Below are 20914 nucleotides of genomic sequence, written 5' to 3' on the forward strand. Positions count from 1 at the left end.
TCCTGATGTCCTTAGTGTCTTCAGTTAGGTTTGGATCCTGCCTCTCTCTTGGGGAAACATCTTTGTGGGAGATCAGCTAGGAGGGGGTGGGGGTGTCTGAGGAGGATTGTGGTAAAGTTCTGTCTGCTCCCTCTGGAGAAGTCCAGTGTCAGGGACTCGATGACTAAGGGGCAGAACTCTGCCCCTGCAGGTATGTGTACATGCTATTGTACCTGTGTGTGTGTTGAGGGGTCTGGGGAAGCCTGTCTCTAGAATATTCACTGAGCCTCAGGGTCCTGGATAGTCTTAGCATGAGCTGTAGAAACTGGAAAACTTCCTGGTTTTTTGGTGAGTCCTTTTTCACAGAGGTAAGTCATCCACTGGTTTGAGGAGGGAGGAATGCAGTGGGAGTCAGTGGTAATAGTCGCAAATGGACTCAGTTAATCCACAGACCAACCTATGAGATAGGTAGTAATATCCCCATTTTAGAGATAAGGAAACCAAGGCACAGAGAATGAGATCCAAGCAAGTTGCCTAATGCCTCAAAACTTGTCAGGGGTGGGCCAGGCTGGTGGACCATGGCAGAGTGGTTCTAGAATCCATGCTTTTCTCCATGAGGCTCCTGAACTGACTTTACCTGGTACCCAGTTAGTATACACAAGCCCAGGCAAGGTCTTCACATGGCTAAACACCTCTGCTAAACACACCAAAAGAATCCAAAGACCTAGCAACACTTTCTTGTTTTTCTGTGAGTTGGTTCCAGCCTGAGGGTTTCCACAGAGACAAGGCCCAGAGGAGAAATCCCATTGATTACAGAAGTAACTGACAGGGCTTTGAAGTCTTTTGCTCTGACCCCCTGTAATGGCAGCCCAGAACTTCAGCTGTGTAGGGACTGGCAAAGGGCAGGAGGGAAATTAAGCAGCCAGGTTGGTGTTGACATCCTCTCTCATGATCCTGGAACTTTCTATGCTTTAGCTGCTTACAACCAGTTGCCCTAAATATTAGGGGATTGTTGGGGAGAGGGAATTGCATTGGGGAAGCCATGTAAACCCTCTTTCTAGACCTGCAGACCCAGAAAGAACGGCTAGTGCAAACTTTCCCTTGTGTAGGGGGAGGCTGAGGCAAGGTCACACAGTTCTGATCAGGGCCGGTGTCTCTTAAGGCCTTCTGTTCCCTCCCCCCTGGGTGGCATCTCTCTTGATGCTCTGTCTATGCCTCTGCCTCACACCTTGGCTTCCCCTAGGAGGATGTTTCCCAGCTACAAGGTAAAAGTCACAGGCATGAACCCTAAGACCAAGTACATCCTGCTGATTGACATCGTCCCTGCGGATGACCACCGCTACAAGTTCTGTGACAACAAATGGTAAGAACCTGGGACCCTCACATCACCTGCCTTCTCTGAACTGCTCTGTCCACTCACCACACCCATCTGTACCTGATGTTTGGTCCAGGGACTCACCAGTTAGTTCATATGATTGCCCAGATCCGCAGTCTTGGGAGCTGAGCCTGCAGAGGCTGCAGGGTCGGCCAATGTCTGCACACCCGCTACAGCTGAAAGTGAGCTGCAGGGTTTGAGTGTTTAGTGGATTTCGAGGCTGTTCTCTCCCTACAGCCATGGGCAAACAAGATTGGTGACTACGCTGTGGGATGACAGATGAACACGAACACTGGATGAATTTAGGCTCTGGTAGTGCTGCACTGGGGAGGAGGATGGGAGCTGTTTGCTTGAGGGACTTTGATATTGGATGGTTAGACATCCAATGACATCTCTCTGCTGCTCTTCCACTTAGTTCCTCATTGTCTGGCTATGAGCCCTCCCTTTAAGCTGTTGATCCAGAGTGAGTGGCAGCTGCCTGATGGTTGGATGATGGGACCCTCTGGCAAGAGGCTGGGGGGAACAAGTGGGCTGTAAGGCAAAACAGGGGCTGGGTAAGTAAACACTAGGCTACTTTTCCTAAGGTCACCTTCTTAGTACCCTGTCTGCCCCCAGAGCCCAGGACAGCGCCCAAGGAGAAAGAGGGATTGACTGAATTAGTAGCTAGCCAGGATGTGGGCTTCACAGTAGGCTGGTAGTGGGGCCAGCAGAAACCTGGCTGAGGAGGCTGGATTCGGTGACCAGGTCTTGCCAAGGGCCATGTTTCTATTTCTTCTCTCTTTGGGTTGGATTATCATTCAGAGCAGGCTCTGGCTGAGGGGAGGTTTACCAATTAATTTCCTTGGGGGTGAGCACTCTTTTGGGGACAAGCAGTTTGAAAGTTGTCTAGGTCTTCTGAGAAGCTCCCTCCAAATAATATAATTTATAACATTTTAAAGTTGTAACTGTAATACATACACAGAGGTGCCTAAATCGCCCCACAAATATTTGTGATTAGCCCCATTCTTTGAAGTAAATAATCACATTTGTCTGTACCCTCCCTTTCTCTTTCTACTGCAGTAAAATAAAAGAGGTTCATAATTGCTCCTCCTCCTCAGCACTCTCTCCTTTGACCTTCACTCCTACTCACAAAGTCTGAAATTGAGAGTATAAGACTAGCAGTGATTTCTTGCCCCCTCAAGTCTATGGGGATTTGCTCTAACAGGGGACAGGGAATCTGGGCTTTTCCAGACCCCAGAGTAATCAACTGCTGTAATCATCTGTTCTGTTGGCAGGATGGTGGCCGGGAAGGCTGAGCCCGCCATGCCAGGAAGGCTCTATGTCCACCCCGATTCTCCTGCCACCGGGGCCCACTGGATGCGGCAGCTAGTCTCTTTCCAGAAGCTGAAACTCACAAACAACCACCTGGACCCCTTCGGTCATGTAAGAAAGAGACTGCCTGGCCTTGAGAGCCAGTCCTTGAGCAGTGCTGGGGGTGGGCTAGGTAGGGATGGAGCTCTAGAGAATCCTCTCTGGGGATCCAGCTCCAGGCTTTGGCACTTGCCGGGCCAGTTGGAGGAAGGAGCCCAGAGTCTGAGTCCCTCTGATGTACATCCTTCCCCTCCCACTTGCTAACTGGGTAACTTTGGGCAAGTTTTTGAGCCTTAGTTTCCTTATCTAGAAACCTTTTGTGGTTGCGAGAATTAACGGAGAGAATATGCATGAGGCACCTTGCACATGGGAGGCTCTAAATATGGCAGCTATGACAAGGACAGTGATGCTGGATCAAATCTTTCAGCTTCAGGTTCCCCAAATTTGGCCTTGCTGGAGCATAAGGCAAGTTAACTTTCTTGGGAAAGAGTCACTATGAGTTCCAAAGCCTCTCTCTGGAGTATGCCGTCTGCCTGGCCTGGCAGCCCCTGCCCTCTGGAAGGGAAGGCCTCACTCTGGCTCGGAGGGCAGCTCCTTCCTGGCCTTGCCTCGGACCTGGTTCTTGCCAGAGAGACTCTGAAGCCCCAGGGATGCTCTGCTGACGCCCCATCCAGGCTGCTGAGGCTCATTCTTTCCCCATCTGATTCTGGCAGGCCCACAAAAAGCGTTTTATGTGGAAATTTTTAGCTCAAGTGTGTGGTAAACTGAAGCCTGGGGACCTGGTATTATCTGCCAGGGCACAGGCCCTGCCCTTCTCCATTCCCCATTGGTACCCTGGAAGTACAGGATGGGGTGGGGTGGAGCATGGGTGCGGTAGAGGCTGCTAGATGCAGTTGCCCAGGCCATACATGTAACATTCAGAGTGTGGATGGTGGTAGGGGAAGCAGGGGTGAGGGGTGTGCAGGTATGTGCCTTTTTTTATATCTGAATTCCATTTCTGGGGAGTTGTATGCAAATCAGAATTCTGTGAATCATAGTTCCTCATGGAAAATGCCAGCAATGGGTCATTTCTGATTGATTGGTATATAACTGACAGGCAGCTCTTAGTTCTAATTTTCTCAGAGTCTGTTTAGTTTTTTTCTCAGTTGGTGATCTATAAACAAGCAAGTAGGAGAATACTTAATTAATGTAATTAATCCCTGAGTTTTCCATCTTGCGAGCAGCACAGGCTTTCCCATGCAAGGCAGGCTGATGCTGTGGGCGAGGGGTGGCAGAAATGTGCAGCCCCAACCTCTCATGGGGGCAGAGATAAGCCACTGATCTAATGGGAAGGGTTGGCCAAGCACCCACTGCCCTTTTAATCGAGGGGCAGAAGGGCCTTCTGGGTCTTACTGGGCACTATCCTGGCCAAGACTTTGCTCCCAGTTGACCCCTACCTGGCCTCCTCTGCTTGCCCAGGCCATGACACTAACCTGGAAAGGTTAGTGAAAGCCTCTGTGCTGGGAGTTGGGGAGCTTAGCTGGCGGGCAGGTCTCTGCCCCCAAATGTGCATGTGGACCCCATGGGACAGACCACTGGGGGGAGCACAGAGCTTGGCAAGAGCTAGATGTTTCGGTGAGTGGCCAAAAGTACCCAGGCATCAAAGTTCTGGTGAGAATTCCAGATGCACAGCTTGCTATCATGGTTCCCAACTGCAGGGGTGCCTCAGATGACTCTTCTACCTTTACCCCACCCCTGCCACCCCAGCAGAAAGTGGCAGGGGTGGGACTCAAGTGGTTGAAAATCTGGGCTTTTTAAAGTGGGAGAGAGGCTTTCATAGCCCAGCAGTAGATTTTCCCAGCCTGGCTTGCCTCCTTGGTGGCTCTACTGGAGTCCATGAAGGGTTTGCAATAATCCTGCATATGGTCTTGAGTCTGAGCAAGGTGGGCTGCTTGATGGGCTGGTGACATGGGGGTTGCCCCTGGCTACACTTGCTGTGCCTGCCAAGAACTCATGTCTCCTTGGCAATAGGGATACTCCTGACACAAATGCAGCTTTCTCCAGAGGGTTGGGATGCAGAGCATCTTCCTTCTCCCCATTCCCGCACCTACCCAGCACAGGCAGCTTATTGGTCACAGCACCCTGCGTACAGTGGCAGGACTCAGGGATGATATGATTGTTTCAGGGGCTGGGAGTAAAGGAGCCGTGCTTGAACCCACACCTTCTCTTCCCAGTCCAGCATTCTTTTGGTTTGTCCACCTGTCTTTCTACACCCAAGGCTTGAGCTGGCATATCTTCGGCTATTTGGAGCATCACTGGAGAGGGAACAGCTTCTGATTGTGCAGGCGAGGGCTGTGGAGATGAGCTAAATATTCCTAGATAAGCCACGTGGACCATGGCTTTCTGCTCATTGGCCTGCACCAGTGGGAGTGCTGAGCCCTTCATCACCCTGTTTGGCTTCTCAGTGCAGGCACCTGGGAAAGAGCCATCTCATATACTATGAATTTGCCCCAAACAAGCCCTTCATTCTGTGCTGCTCTCCTCCAGTTTCAGTTTTCCCTAAAATCTCCTAGGTGTTGAGGACCTTTCTCAGCCAAATGAGCTTTGGACTTTTCCCTCAGGTCTCGTAGTATCTCAGGGATTTTAACTGAGATTTTGCAGCCTAGGGTCCCGGGGAGAGCTTAGGCTTGGCAGCCTGTCCTACATACAGGGAACAGGGACCCCTCAGACCACATGGCCACATGTTTTGGCACAGGGTTCTGACTAGAAAACTCTTTGTGGGCTTTTGCTGTAGTCAAGGAAGGCCTCTGTTCCTTCCTGGGGCAGGTTCAGGGATGATGACCGGTTTCTGGGAGTAAGCGCAAGCAGGGACAGAAAGGATCCTGGGGGCTGGGGGCTAGGACTGAGCTGCTGCCTTAGGGCCCGATTCAGTTCCACTTCTGTTCTGCTGGCTGTAGAGACTGCCTGTCCCTTGCTGCCTACCTGCCATCCTCTTCCATCCACAGCAGGGTCCTGGGCTAGGTAACCATGAAATGGAAAGAGAAGCTGCTTCAGAAAGTTGAGGCAGGCTTCACTGAGACAGGGCCTGCATCCTGCAGCAGCACATGGAGATGGCTGGGACTTACTTTTCTCCTGATCTGGAGGCAGGGAGCCGATGGCTGCAGTGGGGTGTGTGTGTGTGTGTGTGTGTGTGTGTGTGTGTGTGTGTGTGTCAGAGAGAGAGAGAGAGAGAGAGAGAGAGAGAGAAGGAATGGCCTTCACCACCTCTTATGTCCCAGGACTCCCAGATTGCTGAGGAGGAAGACCAGCAAATGATTTCTGACACAGAAAGTCTAATGGTTCCAGAGGCCAAGTTAGCTCCAGGCTGGGGTGTGGGCTGCAGCTTCTTGGTCACAAAGTGGCGCATGCACTTGTCCCCTCTGTATGCTACTTTCTCCTCTGGCCACATGGCTCTTCACCTAGTTAGTTACTCCTGAGCCTTGGGATCCAAGCTCAAATGCCACCTCTTCAGAGAGATGGTTCAGGGTCCCCACTCTGGCTCTCAGAGTGCCACGCACCTTTCTGTCCTAGTACTTACCACACTAAGAGTTTTATACTTATTTATCAAGTTTATTTCTGCGTAGGAAATACAGTCACATGGCTTAAAAATCAATCAATGAATGAATAAAAATGTCTGTAATGAACCATTTTTCTCCTCTTGGCTCCCTATCCACCCAGTTTCTTTCAATCCCTGCCACCCATAACCATTGTTCCTAATTTCTTTGTGGCATTTCTTTTTGCATATACAAGCAAAATACAGAATCTCAAATCCTTTCTTTTGTACACAAAAGGTAGCATACTATAAACACTTTTTTGCACCTTGCATTGTAAACAGTATAAAATGGAGATCATTCCGTTCACATAGAGCTTCCTTTTTCCTTTTTTTAACAGCTGCATAGAATTTCAGTGCGCATTTCTTTCATAAATTATGTAGCCAGCCCTTACTGAAGAAATTAAGATGCCTATTTTTGCTCTTTTATCTACGTATCTTTAAATTTTCTTATGTTTATTATTTATTTTAGAGAGGTAGAGAGACAGAGTGCAAACGGGGAAGTGGCAGAGAGAGAGAGAGGGAGACACGGAATCTGAAGCAGGTTCCAGGCTCTGAGCTGTCAGCACAGAGCCCTACACAGGGCTCGAACCCACAAATGTCGAGATCATGACCTGAGCCGAAGTCAGATGCTCAACTAACTGAACCACCCAGGCTCCCCTATTTTTGCACTTTTAATTAAATTTCTACATATATCATTTTACACGTGTGTCAAGTACATCTGTGTGATAAGCTGCTTGGTCAGAAGGTATTTGGATTTGTAATTCATAGTTTCACCCTCCATCAAGGTTTTAACTGATGTATAATTCCCACCATTGCTGTAGCCTCACCAACAGGGTGGGAGAGCAAAGTTTTAGACTTTTGCCAGTCTGATGGGTAAAATATAGATACTGGTTATAGTTTCAATTGTATTTCAATTGTATTTCAATTGTATTTCCTTTATTATGACTAAGGTCAGGCATCTTTTTTCCCTTTCTGTGAACGTCTGTCTCTATCCTTTGCTCATTTTTTCTCTCAGATTTTTGAACATTTATTAATTCTAGAAGGTTTTATAAATTAGGAGAATTTAGCTTTTATATGTGTTAGGAGTTGCTCGGATGTTTCCCCAGTTTGTCATTTGCCTTTTGATTTTACCTATAGTGGTGTTCCCACACAGAAGTTTTTGACTGAATGTATTGCTCTATCCTTATGGATTCTGGATTTTGACTAGTTTAAAGCCCTTATCCACTCCATACTTGTAAGGAAAATTTCTTGTGTTTTCTTTTAGTATTTTATGGATTTATTTTTACATTTAAACCATTGATCCTTTTGGAATTTTTTCTGGCATTCGATATGAGGTGTGAATCCAACTTTTCTTTTTTTCTAAAGAGCCATCCAGTTGTCCCGACACCAGCAATTGACTGTTTCTCTTTCCTACTTGGCTTAGGATGCCTTATTTCTGTGCACTAAATCCCCATATGAATTTGTGTCTGTTCATGTGCCAGTGCCTTAACTGTTGAGACTTCATGATAGGTTTTAGTGTCTGGCAGAGCTGGTCCCCCACTGCTGTTTTTTTTTTTTTTTTTTCAGCGTTTTCTTGGCTAGTCTTATCTATTTTTTTCATATGAACTTTAGAATCGGCTTATATTGTTGAGAAACTTATTTGTATTTTTATTAGAATTGCCTGAAATTATAATTTTACTTAGGGAGGATTAATAGGAATACCCTTCTCTTGGTTGAAGTCTTCTTTTTTGTCTTTCCAAAGTATATTCAAGTTTTCTTCATAAGGTCCCACACATTTTCTGTTAGGTATTTCATCTTGTTCATTACTATTATAAATGCAGTCTTCCTTCCAGTACATTTTCTCACTACTTACTTTTGCTTGGTTTTTGGATTACTGTGTGACTTCCCCACCAGATAAGAAACCATAAGGTTTTTGTTTGCTTGCTTGCTTGCTTGCTTTTGGTTTATTTATTTATTTATTTATTAATTAAAAAAACAATTTTTTTTTTTAGTGTTTGTTTATTTTTGAAAGAGTGAGACAGAGCATGAGCGGGGTAGAGGCAGAGAGAGAGGGAGACAGAATCCGAAGCAGGCTCCAGGCTCTGAGCTGTCAGCACAGAGCCCAACAGGGGCCTGGAACCCACAAACCATGAGATCATGATTGGAGCCGAAGTCAGATGCTTAACCGACTGAGCCACCTAGGCACCCCAGAAACCATAAGGTTAAATCACCATTGTATCCTAGTGCCTGTTACTGTGTCTGGAACAGTGGATGCTGGTAAGCAGTAAGCGAATGAGTGAACCGGCTGAAGGGGGTGATATTTGGTGTTTAGACAGAGAAGGCATGTCCTCCACCAGGGGCTGACATCCCTCCAAAGCTTATGCTGTCAACTTGTCAGTAGGGACTCAGAGCTACTGATCTCCCTCTTTTCCTCTTTTTCTCCCACATTTGCTGAGCCCTGACAATGTGCCGAGCCCTTGCTGGATGTGTTGGGAGATACAGATGCCCCATACACTCCAGATCAGGCGTGGTGCCCCTGGCCAGGTACACATATGAGCTCAGGCTCAGAAATTAGTATCAATTCTAGCTCTGCCTCCCACTGGCTGTCTGAGGTTGGGAAAATTCCTTCACCTCCCTGAGCCACAGTCAGTGGGTCTAATAATAATGCCTACTTTACAGAGATGTCGTAAAGAGTAATTACATGATGTGTGTAGGTTCCTCGGCACAGGGCCTGGCACCTAGGCTATGCTCCATAAACACTGGCTGCTAGTGCAGAGACTGTGGGAGAAGGCAGAAGGTTTCTGGAACCCTGAGTTGCTGCCCTGGGAGTGAGACCTAAGGCATATCAGTTGGCTAACTCAGTTCTAGTTTAGATATTCTTTCAGCCAATCACTTACCTTTCTGGGTCTCCGCTTTTTTTCTTCTTTAAAAAAGATGTTTTTTAACATGTATTCAGTTTTGAGAGACAGAACTCTCTCAGAGAGAGAGGTAGACACAATCCGAAGCAGGCTCCAGGCTCTGAGCTGTCAACACAGAGCCCGATGTGGAGCTCAAACCTACAAACTGTGAGATCACGACCTGAGCCGAAGTTGGACGCTTAACTTACTGAGCCACCCAGGTGCTCCTTTTCTTTTTATGCAAGCTGTAGATCCTGTCTCTGTCCTTCCCTCTTTGCAGGACTGGAGAGTGTAAGAAGGAGGATGGAGAAGGTAGTCTTAGAAAGTAAAACTATGATGCAGGGGAAAATCTGGTTTTAATAGATGACAAAATGGACATTAGCCACACTTGTATGGCTAGCATTCAGATACACTGCATTCTGTGATGGACAATAGGGCCTGGTGAGTCCTCATCTCGTATGGTGTTTGGTTGACACTTTGTTATTTGTTACTGAATATGTTGTTGAGAGCAGTGTGTGCTCTCTCGAAGGTCGTCTGGAATCTTCTCAGGATTCTGTCTCCAACCAGCTATGTGTTCTTGGGCAAGTCACGTTCCCACTACAAGCCTCCTGTTCCTCATCTGTAAATTAGGAGGTTGGACTAGAATGATTTCTAAGGTCTGTCTCTCCATGCCCTAATGTTCTGTGATTCTAATGCAGATAAATCTGGACCTCATTGGCCAAGCACGCTATGGAGATCTCTCGAGGAGATGGATGTTTGGCACTATCACGGTTGTTAAAATAGAACAGGCTTCTGAATTGTAGCCAGAACATAATGAATCCCATTTCTGTAAAACAATAACGGGACCAGTCATGTAGTGGGGTTTGTGGATGTGGCTGGTCCATTTGGCCCAGCATCCTCTGCCACAAATATAAATGTGAGACTCTGGCAAAAGAGATTAATGTGGCGCCTGGGGAACTTCCGAGTAAAGCCAGGTGTGAGTCACGGAGTTGGTTTCACATTCTCCTGGGCTGTTGGGGCTGAGGCTCCACTTTATATTTGCACTGGTTCAATGAGGGGACTTTCTTCCAGACACCTGTCCAGGTTCCAGACTGTCCAATTTAGAAGGGGTGTTTGGGACCACTTCTTAGTTGAAGACCTCACTTTATAGATAGGGACTGGAGGGGAAGAGCTTGCTCAAGACTTATCACTGGTGAACAGAAATCCATAGAAGCTTCTGGACCCTTCTTGACTTCTATGTGTCTGGGATTGCACTCCCCTAGTGGCTCCTTCCTGCCCCTGCAGGCAGTTTCTCTCTTCCCAGTTTTCCCTGCCAGCCAGTCTGGTTCCCTCCCCTAAAAGGTGTGTTTGGCAATCTCTCCACGTCAGTCAATAGGGGACCTTGTCTGATAGGCTAAGGAGTTTGGTTTTTAACCCAAGGGGCAAGAGGGAACCATCAAAGGTGGCATTATAGATATAAGACATATATTGAGCTCTAAATGCTGGCAGGAACTGGGGGAGGGGAACATGGGAGGCAAGAGGAGAAACTACAAAATGTGCCGCTCTCAAGCAGTGTGCAGTGTTCCTGGGTGAACTGGAAGGTTCTAATCAGGGGAGTGACCTGATCTGATGCGTGGCATGTGAAGATGGAGAGGAAATAGATGTAGACAGGGAAGAGGTGGTCCCAAACCTGGAGAGAGATGGTGGGCCTGAATCAAGGGTGTGTGGGGCAATGGAGAGGTTTTTATCCTGCGGATGGAGTCACAGGACTTGGTCATTGACTGGACCTGGAGGTGAGTGACAGTGAGGAGCAGGGGAGTTGATAATACCCAGGACTCTGGCTGGACTAACACAGCCTGTGACTGCCCAGTTGGCAGAGGAGCAGGGTGGATGCTGTCATTGGTCTGAAGGTGTCCTGAAGGGATAGCCCAGCCTCACCATGCAGATGCCTGCATCTGCCTTGGGCCTGTTAGTCCGGTGTCTGTGCTCTCCCCGCGCTAGGAGAGCCAGCGTGGCCAGTGAACTGCAGTGTGCAAGTGCTCATGGGGAGGTTGTCTGCACACATGTTTAATCACTGTGTTTCACCTGAAAAATGCCTCAGAGGTTGCCTTGTCTCTAGTGAGCAAAGAAAGACAGGAGAGGAAGGGACAGGGAGCTTGTGATCATGGCCCAAGTCTCCCCAGTCCTGTAACCCTGTCTTGTACTTACTAGTTCCTGTTTTGGGGTAAAGGAGCCTAGAGGTACAAAAGGAGTAAAAGATCTGGACCTTTCTCTTGAGGGGTTTATAGTTTAATTGAAGGGACAAGAAGAAATAGGAAGCCACTAGGAAGCAACACAACAACCAGGCAGACAGTGCACAAGGAGGAAGTTTCAGTCAGCATCAGGAGTTCAGAACAGGACCTAGTAATCTGGGAAGGCTTCCCAGAAGAGTTAGGCCTTGAGATGATTGCTCTAGAAGGTGAGAGAGAATGGGAAAGGAAAATTGAGCAGAAGGAACTTCATGTGAAAAGGCCCAGAGGTGGGAATCTGGGGACTTCTGGATGCATCCAGGCCACCTCAGGTATTTAGTTCTGGGAACTTAGGTCCTTTGTGGACTCCTGCAGCTGGGAGCAGTGCAGGTTGACAGAGTAACCCAAAGGGACTGGGAGGTGTTTCCCAAGTTCCAGTCCCTCTCCCCAGCCTCCTAGAAATGGACGTCCATTGAAGTTTCCCAAGGGAGAACTTGTGTCCACCCTGAGTTGTTGTTTTTGTTTTTTTTTAAATCTGGCTGGCTCCCAGTTGAGCAGTGGGTCCCCAGCTGTAGGACCTGGCTTGAGGTTTGGAGTGCTCTGTACCTGCCCTGAAAGTCCAGAAGTTTATCACTAGGGTTTAGTGGGGCACAACCAGTGCAGAAGGCAGAAAAGCAAGCTCCTGCTGGATGAAGCTACCAGGCCAAACTGAGGAGCCCAGGGAAAGCCAGAGGCCACAGCCCAGCTCCTGACCCACCTACTTCCTCAGCTGAGCCTGCCCTCTGAGCTGTCTCTGTCCCCAGCGTGTGCTGAAAGTGGAGCCTTCCCAGACTAAGACTTCTGCCTTGGTTTTCCATGGAAGAGCCTGGCTCTGGCCTTTCTTTTGGCAGTCTGGTTGCTCAGGGGTTTAATCTTGCAACGAGCTTCAGCATCAGGCCTGTCACTGGGAATGGGGAAAGGTGGGAGCCAGCAGGGCTAGCCCAGGAAGGGGCACTCCTGGAAGGAAAGGAAGGAAAGAAAGGAGGTGAGAGAGTAATGGGGCCAGAGGGCCGGCCTTGCCCAGCCAGGATAGGAGCCAAAGGGTTAACGAAAGCAGCGGTGCTGATAAAATGCCCCAAATTCCTGGTCCTGCCTCCAATGGGGAGGGCGTCTGGCAAATGTCAACGATAAAAAATACATTTTAATGGCACATGATTCAGCCGCTACCGTGGGGCACAGCTGAATGAAGCAGGTTTGGAGCAGCAACTACTGTGCGTTACTCCCGGGGCTCTGGGGCCAAGCCTCCTGGGCTCTTCGTGTCTGGTGAGGTGGCCCTCCTCCCCAGTCCCAGGCATCCCCAAGGGCCAGTAGGTTCCTGGGGCCTCTGGCCTTCTCTGGCATTACTTCTGGAACTTTGCTGTCTCCTACCTCGGCACCTGGAATTCTAGCCCACGATGGAGCTTCTCTCCAGGCTGTGAGGTGTCTTGGGCAGGTCTGAGGGCAGGATGTAGCTGGGTTTCCCCGGCATCCCCTCCACAGGCCTCTGCAAATGTTGAGACAGATGGAAAAGAGTCAGAGTGGGACTCTTTCCTCCGCTCCTCCGCCATTCTGCACACCCAGTCAGGTATCTATAAGAAAGGCCAGTCACATGATGGGGAGTGGGGAGGAGCAGGAGAGGTGGGAGAAGAATGAGAGGATCTGGGTAAAGAGTCAATTGAAGCAGGAAACCTGAGGGGTAAGTTATATATTAGGATTCCATTTTACAAATATGAAAGCTGGGGCTCAGAGAAGTCCAGTGATTTGCCTGAGGTCACACGGCAAGTCAGTGGCACCCTGGGACTTTGCCTATGGCTTGGAATTCCACCTGCTACAATATACTGAGGTCACTTGAGCTTTTAAATGTTTGGTTCTCCATTACTGCAGTAAAACAATCTGTGCCATTAGGAAGGCCAGGTTTTGGTTCCAGAGCAGAGAGGCTGAGTGGGGACCATGGGGGCTGAACTGGCGCTCGGGGACCTGGTTCTTCACTTGGGAGCATTAGCACCTTTCTGGCCGTAGTCAGGCCCTGGAGCCTGGGCTTTTAGGAGAATGAAAGCCAGCCCAAGGCCAGCTGACTGAGACCAGGGTGGAGACCTGGAGCTCAGAAAGAGACACTTCTCTTCCAGATCATCCTCAATTCCATGCACAAGTACCAGCCACGGCTACACATCGTGAAGGCTGATGAGAACAATGCTTTTGGCTCCAAAAACACAGCCTTCTGCACCCATGTGTTCCCAGAGACTTCCTTCATCTCTGTGACCTCCTACCAGAATCACAAGGTACGGCCACCCCCATAGCCCACACTGCTGATGCTGCCTGGCATTTCTGTGCTACTACAGAAAGGCAGGAAGTAACGTCCCCATGCAGTGTGGCTGAGACGCCCCAGACACCTATATTGTCCCTCAGAGCAGTGAGAAATTGGATGATGAGCAGGAAAGTAGACCAGACCCCTAAATCTTCAGTGCAAAGTAATTACGGAGAACGGACCAAGTTGGCAACTGTAGAAGCCAAGAGCATGGATCTTGCCCTGTGGCTTGAGTGTTAGTTAGCCATTTTGTTCTACAAACTTCTCCCTGGTGGGATTTAAAAGTTGATTCTGGCCTGTCAAGGAAGGGGAGAGAATGGGGAAAGGAGCCCAGGGTACTGTCAGCTGTAGAAGAGCCAGGACTGAGCCTTCTGGAGGCCATTCCCAGGCTGCAGTCAGAGAGGTCCTCCTCCCACCCTACACCCCCTTCCATAGCCTGACCGTCCCAAACTGCCTCCAGACCCCTGCATGGGCTGCTGTCCCCTGTCTCTCTGCCTTTGCCCATGCTACCCTTCTTGGGGCTCTTTTCACATCATGCATATTGGGACTGGCGAGGTGGGCTGGGGATACTGGGGAAGGGCCATAGGCTGTGGCATATTTTAGGCAGAACATTGACAGATTTGTACGGTCACTTGGAAGCTGAGGTGGCAGTTGTACTCGACAAGGGTGACGCAGATGGGAAGCTGTTCCAGGCACAGTGGGACAGGAGGACAGGAGACAGAATCAGAAGGTCTGCAGTTAGTAGAATGGATGAAAGCTAGCAAGGAGCCAGATGTGAACAGTGAGGCCAAGGAGGACCCAGCAAGACTGCAGCTGGTCTTGGGCTTGGGTGTGCAACTTACCCAGGCTCTGAATGTCTGAATGTGCCTGGGGCAGTGGGGGAGGGCCCAAAGCCAGTCCAGCCCTCTACCCCAGCGACTCTGTGTGTCCTCTCCTGACAGATCACACAGCTGAAAATTGAGAACAACCCTTTTGCCAAGGGATTCCGGGGCAGTGACGACAGCGACCTGCGTGTGGCCCGACTACAGAGGTGGGGCTGCCAGGCCTGGGGGTAGGGAGGGCAGGCCGGCTGGGTTCAGGCACACAGACCTGGTAACCCTCAAAGTATCTTTACTCTCTTCCTGTCTCCCTCTGACCGTCCTCCCACACCTCCAGCAAAGAATATCCTGTGATCTCAAAAAGCATCATGAGACAGAGGCTTGTCTCCACCCAGCTCTCAGCCAAGCCTGACGTCAGCCCCCTGCATGGTGCCCACCAGGCGCTCCAGCACTACCAGTATGAGAATGGTGCTCACATGCAGTTTGCTGCGGCCGAGCCACAGGACCTTCCCCTCAACACCTTCCCAGCCCAGAGGGACTCCAGTCTCTTCTATCACTGCCTGAAAAGACGAGGTAGTTCTCTCCAAGTCTGGAAGCCCTAGAGGGTCAGAGGAGGGATAAAGCTCTTCCTACAAACACTTTCCACGAATGCATGGGTACACACACACACACACACACACACACCTGGTTATTGTGTGGCCTGGGAGAATAAGCCTGAAAGGTTAGGGACCATGGTCAGGCCCCGTGCAGGAATATTGATTCTTGATTTAAAATCTTTTTTATGTTTATTTATTTTTGAGACAGAGAGAAACAGAGCATGAGCTGGGGTGGGGCAGAGAGAGAGAGGGAGACACAGAATCTGAAGCAGGCTCCAGGCTCCGTTCTGTCCCGAGCTGTCAGCACAGAGCCCAAAGCAAACAAGCCTCGAAATCATGACCTGAGCCGAAGTCAGGTGTTTAACCAACTGAGCCACCCACGTGCCCCAATTCTTGATTTTAATGTAGACTTCAGAATCCTCAGAGACAGCTTGTGGTCTTGGTGTCCCCAGACACTGGTACCCTTCCCCCGTTTCAGATGTTGCTTTATAGCCACTGCTTTCAGAGCCTCCACGGGATGGGCAGATCACACAAAGTCAGCTGGACTCCATCTCTAAGCATGGAAGGAGGCTGAAGCATCCTAGTCCAGAGATTTTGAGATTGAGGCTGTCATTTATCAAAGCAACTTCAATCCTAAAACAAGGATGACCCAGAGTCATGAGAATGGAAAGGCTTCTTGAGAATGGAAATAAACTACTGTGGATGTAGATTGGGAGCCAGGAAGACAAGCAAAAGAAATGTTTTCTTCTTCTTTTGGAGAAGAAGAGCCCTGAGCTGGGAACTGGCACATCTGAGCTCTGGTAGCAGTTCTCAGTTTCTCCATATATAAAATACAGATGATTGGTGTTTACACCAGAAGAACCCTCAGGGACCCTGAGATTCTCTTGGGAATGGGTTTTAGGGACTTTTGCTTACAATCCAGAATGTTCTCTCTAGCTCCTAGGGAGCAGCTGGTAGAGTTCTGAGTATCTGCTGCTCTAGTCCTGTTAGAATGAATGGCCTAGAGCAGGGGTTAGCAAACTGTGGCCCTTGATCCAAATCCGGACTATTGTCTGTTTTTGTTCAACCTGTGAGCCATAAAAAATGGTTTTACATTTTTTTAGTAGTTGAAAGAAGTCAAAGGATGACTATTTCATGATATGTGAACATTATATGAAATTCAAACTTTAATATCCATAAATAAAGTTTTATGGGAACACAGACAGATGCATTTGCTCAACTACTGTCCATGGCCACCTTCGTGTGATAACAGCAGGGTCAAATAGCTGCAAAAGATTCTGTTACGGCCCACAGAGCCTAAAATGTCTACTATCTGGCCCTTTACAGAGAAAGTTTGCTCACTCCTGACCTAGAGTCACTGGGCCACTTCGCAGGTCCAAGAGCTTAGTGCTCTTGAGAGGAAAGAAGAATTTGGAGAGAAGAGAGAAAGGAGGGATGAGTAAGGGTGAGAGAGCTGGGTGAAAAGAGAGGCAAGTTTCTCCTCTTCAGGGAAGATGCTTCCAGAGGGGCAGAGTGGAGAGATGAGTGCAGGCCTTCAAACTCAGTCCACTCATCCCCCAGGCCACCCTGCCCTGTGCATACACACAGCTCCCAGAATGAATCCCTAGAGAAAACAGAAGGAAGGAGGCCAAGTTAAGCCTTTGGACAAGTGTTCTTAAATTTGTTTAGTGGTCTTTTGCCCAAGTCTTCAGGCCTGGGTCATCCCTGGGTCCCACGGGAGGATGTGACACTCCAAGAGAGTCAAGCTGTCATGGTTGAGGAAGTTGAAAGACATGCAAAAATGGTTTGGGGCAGCTGATGTCATCTTTCCCCAAAGAGAGTATCAGTTTAGCCTTAAAAGTAGAAGTCACCTTTTACTTATTATCAACTCCATTTCTTAATTTTGTAAATACTGTTGTGTTGGAATCTGTATAATAACAATCTGCCAGGATTTCTTTGAACATATGTAGTGTTTACTTCTTCTTCTAAAAGTAATAGGAACGTGCCTGTGAGTAGCTTTGGCTTGCTAAGGCCTTCCTGGGAGCTGAGGATTAAGGCAGAAACATTGTGGCTTTAATTTTCTGGCTAATTCAGACAGATGTGGCCTCTGGGCCTGGTTTGGCCTGGCAATTGCCTCCACTTTCCTTGGCCAGGGTGGGCCTAGCCTAAGAATGCTAATGCACATTAAGGCCTCTTACCATCCCTGAGAGTCAGGGTGGCAAAGGATGAAAGCTATATGCCGCCTGGCTAACCACATCACTCAATGTCCACTGATGTGGTATCCCCTGTGGCCTTTGAGCAGTGTCCATAATCTGACCATTTCTTGGCTGCCACCACCTCATAAAAGCTGTTGCTGATTAAAATGGTTCTGGGAGTACCATGGCAACATGGGGCAGGGCAAGCCCTGAATGGCAAGGGTAGGCTGTCTTGGCATCCACAAGGGGTGTTCTGGGCCCTGGGTTGGTAGAAATGGCCCTTCCTGAAGGTTTCTTTGTCTTCCAGCAGACAGTGCCCGCCACCTGGACCTGCCCTGCAAGCGATCCTATCTGGAGGCTCCCCCTGCAGTGGGGGAGGATCATTACTTCCGCTCTCCCCCTCCCTATGACCAACAGATGCTGAGCCCCTCCTACTGCAGTGAGGTGACCCCAAGAGAAGCCTGTATGTACTCAGGTTCAGGGCCCGAGATTGCTGGGGTGTCTGGTGTGGACGACTTGCCCCCACCCCCACTGAGCTGTAACATGTGGACATCGGTCTCACCGTACACAAGCTACAGCGTTCAGACGATGGAGACTGTGCCTTACCAATCCTTCCCCACACACTTCACCGCCACCACTATGATGCCTCGGCTGCCTACTATCTCTGCTCAGAGCTCCCAGCCACCGGGAAACACCCACTTCAGCGTCTACAATCAGCTCTCACAGTCTCAGGTCCGGGAGCGGGGGCCTGCCGCCTCCTTCCCCAGGGAGCGAGGCCTCCCTGCAGTGTGCGAGAGGAAGCCACCCTCTCCACACTTGAATGCTGCCAATGAGTTTCTCTACTCTCAAAGCTTCTCCTTGTCCCGGGAGGCTTCCTTACAATACCATTCAGGAATGGGAACTGTAGAGAACTGGACTGACGGATGACTCCCATGTTTCTCGACAGCCCCAGGACCATGTTCATCCAGTGTTAACCTCTGTAGGTGGCCTGCACTACCAAGAAACACAGGAAGGTATTTCAGAGGGTGTGATGTATGCGTGTGTGTGTGTGTGTGTGTGTGTGTTTGTACATGCGTACATTTGGAGAGCATCTATCTTCTGATATACAATTGAGGCCATGACAAGAAAAAAAAACTACAATTATCTAAGAAGCGATTTTGGCTGCGGGACCTGGGTCCACTGTTATCTCACATGTCTTGACATGTGCATGGATGGGATGGGAGTAGAGAGTTCATGCGAGTTATTTAGAGATTTGGGTAATATAATCTTTGATTTACTCAGGGGCCAGGTGGTGCAGTCTCTCTCATAGGGAAAGTTGGGGGAAGATTCTCATTGCTGGGGTGGGAGGGCTCTGTGCACATCTTAGAGCTCCTGGCCTTCTGTTAGCAAAGAAGCTGAAAATCTTGTTTGGGGGACAGGAGGCCCACTGTTTTGGCTTCTGGAGATTCTGTGAGACTACCTGAGACGTGCACTCAGCTAAGCCACAAAAGCCTGCTCTGAGAGTAGAGCTGACTGCTCAGTTACTGGCCTGGAAATTGATCCCTGGAGTTCTGAGGTCTGAGGGATGATTTTCAGAGAAGGTCATGTGCTAAGTGCTACCTGATGAGTATTAAAAAAGGTTTTTTTTCCTTCAAGAGGAGGGAAAATGCAACCAATAGCATCTCTGTCATCATTCAGGTTTTCTTATACAGTACAAAGCCCTTCCCCTCCGTCCCTGACATATAGTTTCTCACTCTCCGGTGCATAAGACTCGGCCTCTCAGGCACCATCTGCATCCTGTGACTGGCAATTATGAAACACACTTCACCTGGCAACATCCCCAGGAGGTTACATCGGAGCTGCCGCCAGGCAGAGCCTGTTCTCCCAGAAAATCCTCGCCTCTGGAGCAAGAAAGCCCAACAGAAATAAAAACAAGAATTGAGAAAACATTCATTTCTTCCAGTAAATTCAGCCAGTGAGCTCAGAGAGCAAGGATAATTCTCCAGTGAGGTGAATCATGTAGTCCCCAGCCCAGCTCTTTAGCATCGAACGTCACCAGACCATCCATGGGGCTGGTATGAACTCTGTAATCAAATTTGGGAAATCACTAAACTCTTTGCATGCTGAATAGCTATTTATATATTATATATATATAAATAAATAAATATATATATATATCTCACAAATGCAGGCCACATGTCAAATTCAGCTTTGCTTTTTACAAATGAATAAACCTAATAAAATGAACGCTGGAGGGGGTATTTGGAAAGACATCTATTTAAAATTTTATTACACATTTGATGTTAAAAACTAAGAATGGTTTAGATAAAACATATAAATAAATAAATAATAAATATATAAATATATAAATATATAAATAAATATATATATATAAACATACACACCACAGATTAAACTTTATTAGAAAGACACGTTAGCCAACAGGGGGTATGGAACTTCAAGTGTTTTGTTATATAGCATGGACATTTTATTTTACATATCAGAACATAAAGCCATTTTACAACTGTGAAGTGTGTGGATGCTCTTTACTACTGACTTGTCATTTCTTGGCTCAGCAATGGCCTCATCCTCCCTTTTGCTGGTATTTCTTCTGTGCCTCTGAGCATTTACACTATGGAGCCTCTGAGCCTAGAGTGAAGGAATTTAGGACCAACGGAACAGCTGTATCTTTGATCTCGTGCTACTCTGCAGATGATGGGTCTGGATTTCAGGGTCCACAAAGACCCCAGAAGGGCAAGGCAGGCAGTACACAAGAATCTGTCACATTTCAGTAGTCAGCACACAACCTGGTGGTTTGGAGGAGGTGGTCTTACACGTAGGGAATTCTCGGTGGGATCTGTGCAGCTTCTTCAGATGAGGAACTGAAGAGCAGGTTGGAGTGAGAACCTGAGGCTTTCCAGAGCAGTCAGATGTATGAGCTCATCAGCCACCTGCACCCTAGAGAAAGGATTCAAGGCCTGGCAGAGACCTCTGCATCCTCCTCCTCAACCAGATCCCTAAAGCTTGCTCACAAGATGGAGTGGCAAAAAAGGAGATGAATCCAGTCCACCCTATTAGATTAGAAGAGAAGCTGGTGTCAGGAGGTATGTTGGGGCTCCCTCCTTACAACGCCTTGCCTCTTGCCCCCTCCCCTCATTGTCACCCACCATGTCCACTGCAGGTTGGTCTAGGAAGCCAGGAGAAAAGAAGACAAGGGTAAGGGTGTTCTTTAAATCCATACCTTCATCAGGATGAAGATGAGATTTCCTGCTGGATAAAAAGTCCACCTTGTCTCCTATTTCCCCAGAGTCCTTTCCTGTGGCTTTAGGGCTGCTCTCTGGGTGGACTTCCTCCTGCAGAAGGAAGCCAAGCTCCTTCTTTCCTTGGCTGTTGGCTCCCACCTTGGGCTTTTTGGTCACAGAGAAAAACTTAACTGAACCTGGCTTAGGACACAGAGAAGTGGTGGGTTCATCCTAACTCACACCTGCTCTGTTCTTTTCTTTCTGGGTGGACTGCATTCTGGAACACTCCACACCTTCTAGAACCCCAGGCAGAGGGCTGGGAGCTAGACATGGGTTCCCAGCCTCTCTCCAGATACACAGTTGCCTGAATCCAAGGTAAAGAAAGCTGTCTGTCTCTTATGGGATATTCTGAGTCTAAGCGGCC

General features: G+C 48.6%; 1 protein-coding gene across 1 annotated transcript in view; it reads left to right on the plus strand.

The window, feature by feature from the left end:
* The window catches only part of TBX4 (T-box transcription factor 4), a 29583-nt gene extending 9601 nt beyond the window's left edge, over positions 1 to 19982 (plus strand). Inside the window, exons 5-10 of the mRNA XM_030296734.2 lie at positions 1223 to 1342; positions 2629 to 2776; positions 13503 to 13655; positions 14623 to 14711; positions 14837 to 15072; positions 17577 to 19982. Of these exons, the coding sequence (XP_030152594.2) occupies positions 1223 to 1342; positions 2629 to 2776; positions 13503 to 13655; positions 14623 to 14711; positions 14837 to 15072; positions 17577 to 18196 (1366 nt within the window). The 3' untranslated portion in view covers positions 18197 to 19982. The remainder of the gene's footprint in view (positions 1 to 1222; positions 1343 to 2628; positions 2777 to 13502; positions 13656 to 14622; positions 14712 to 14836; positions 15073 to 17576) is intronic.
* The last annotated feature ends 932 nt before the right edge of the window (positions 19983 to 20914 follow it).

The sequence above is a fragment of the Lynx canadensis genome, chromosome E1, assembly GCF_007474595.2.
Source record: "Lynx canadensis isolate LIC74 chromosome E1, mLynCan4.pri.v2, whole genome shotgun sequence".
Classification (NCBI taxonomy): domain Eukaryota; kingdom Metazoa; phylum Chordata; class Mammalia; order Carnivora; family Felidae; genus Lynx; species Lynx canadensis.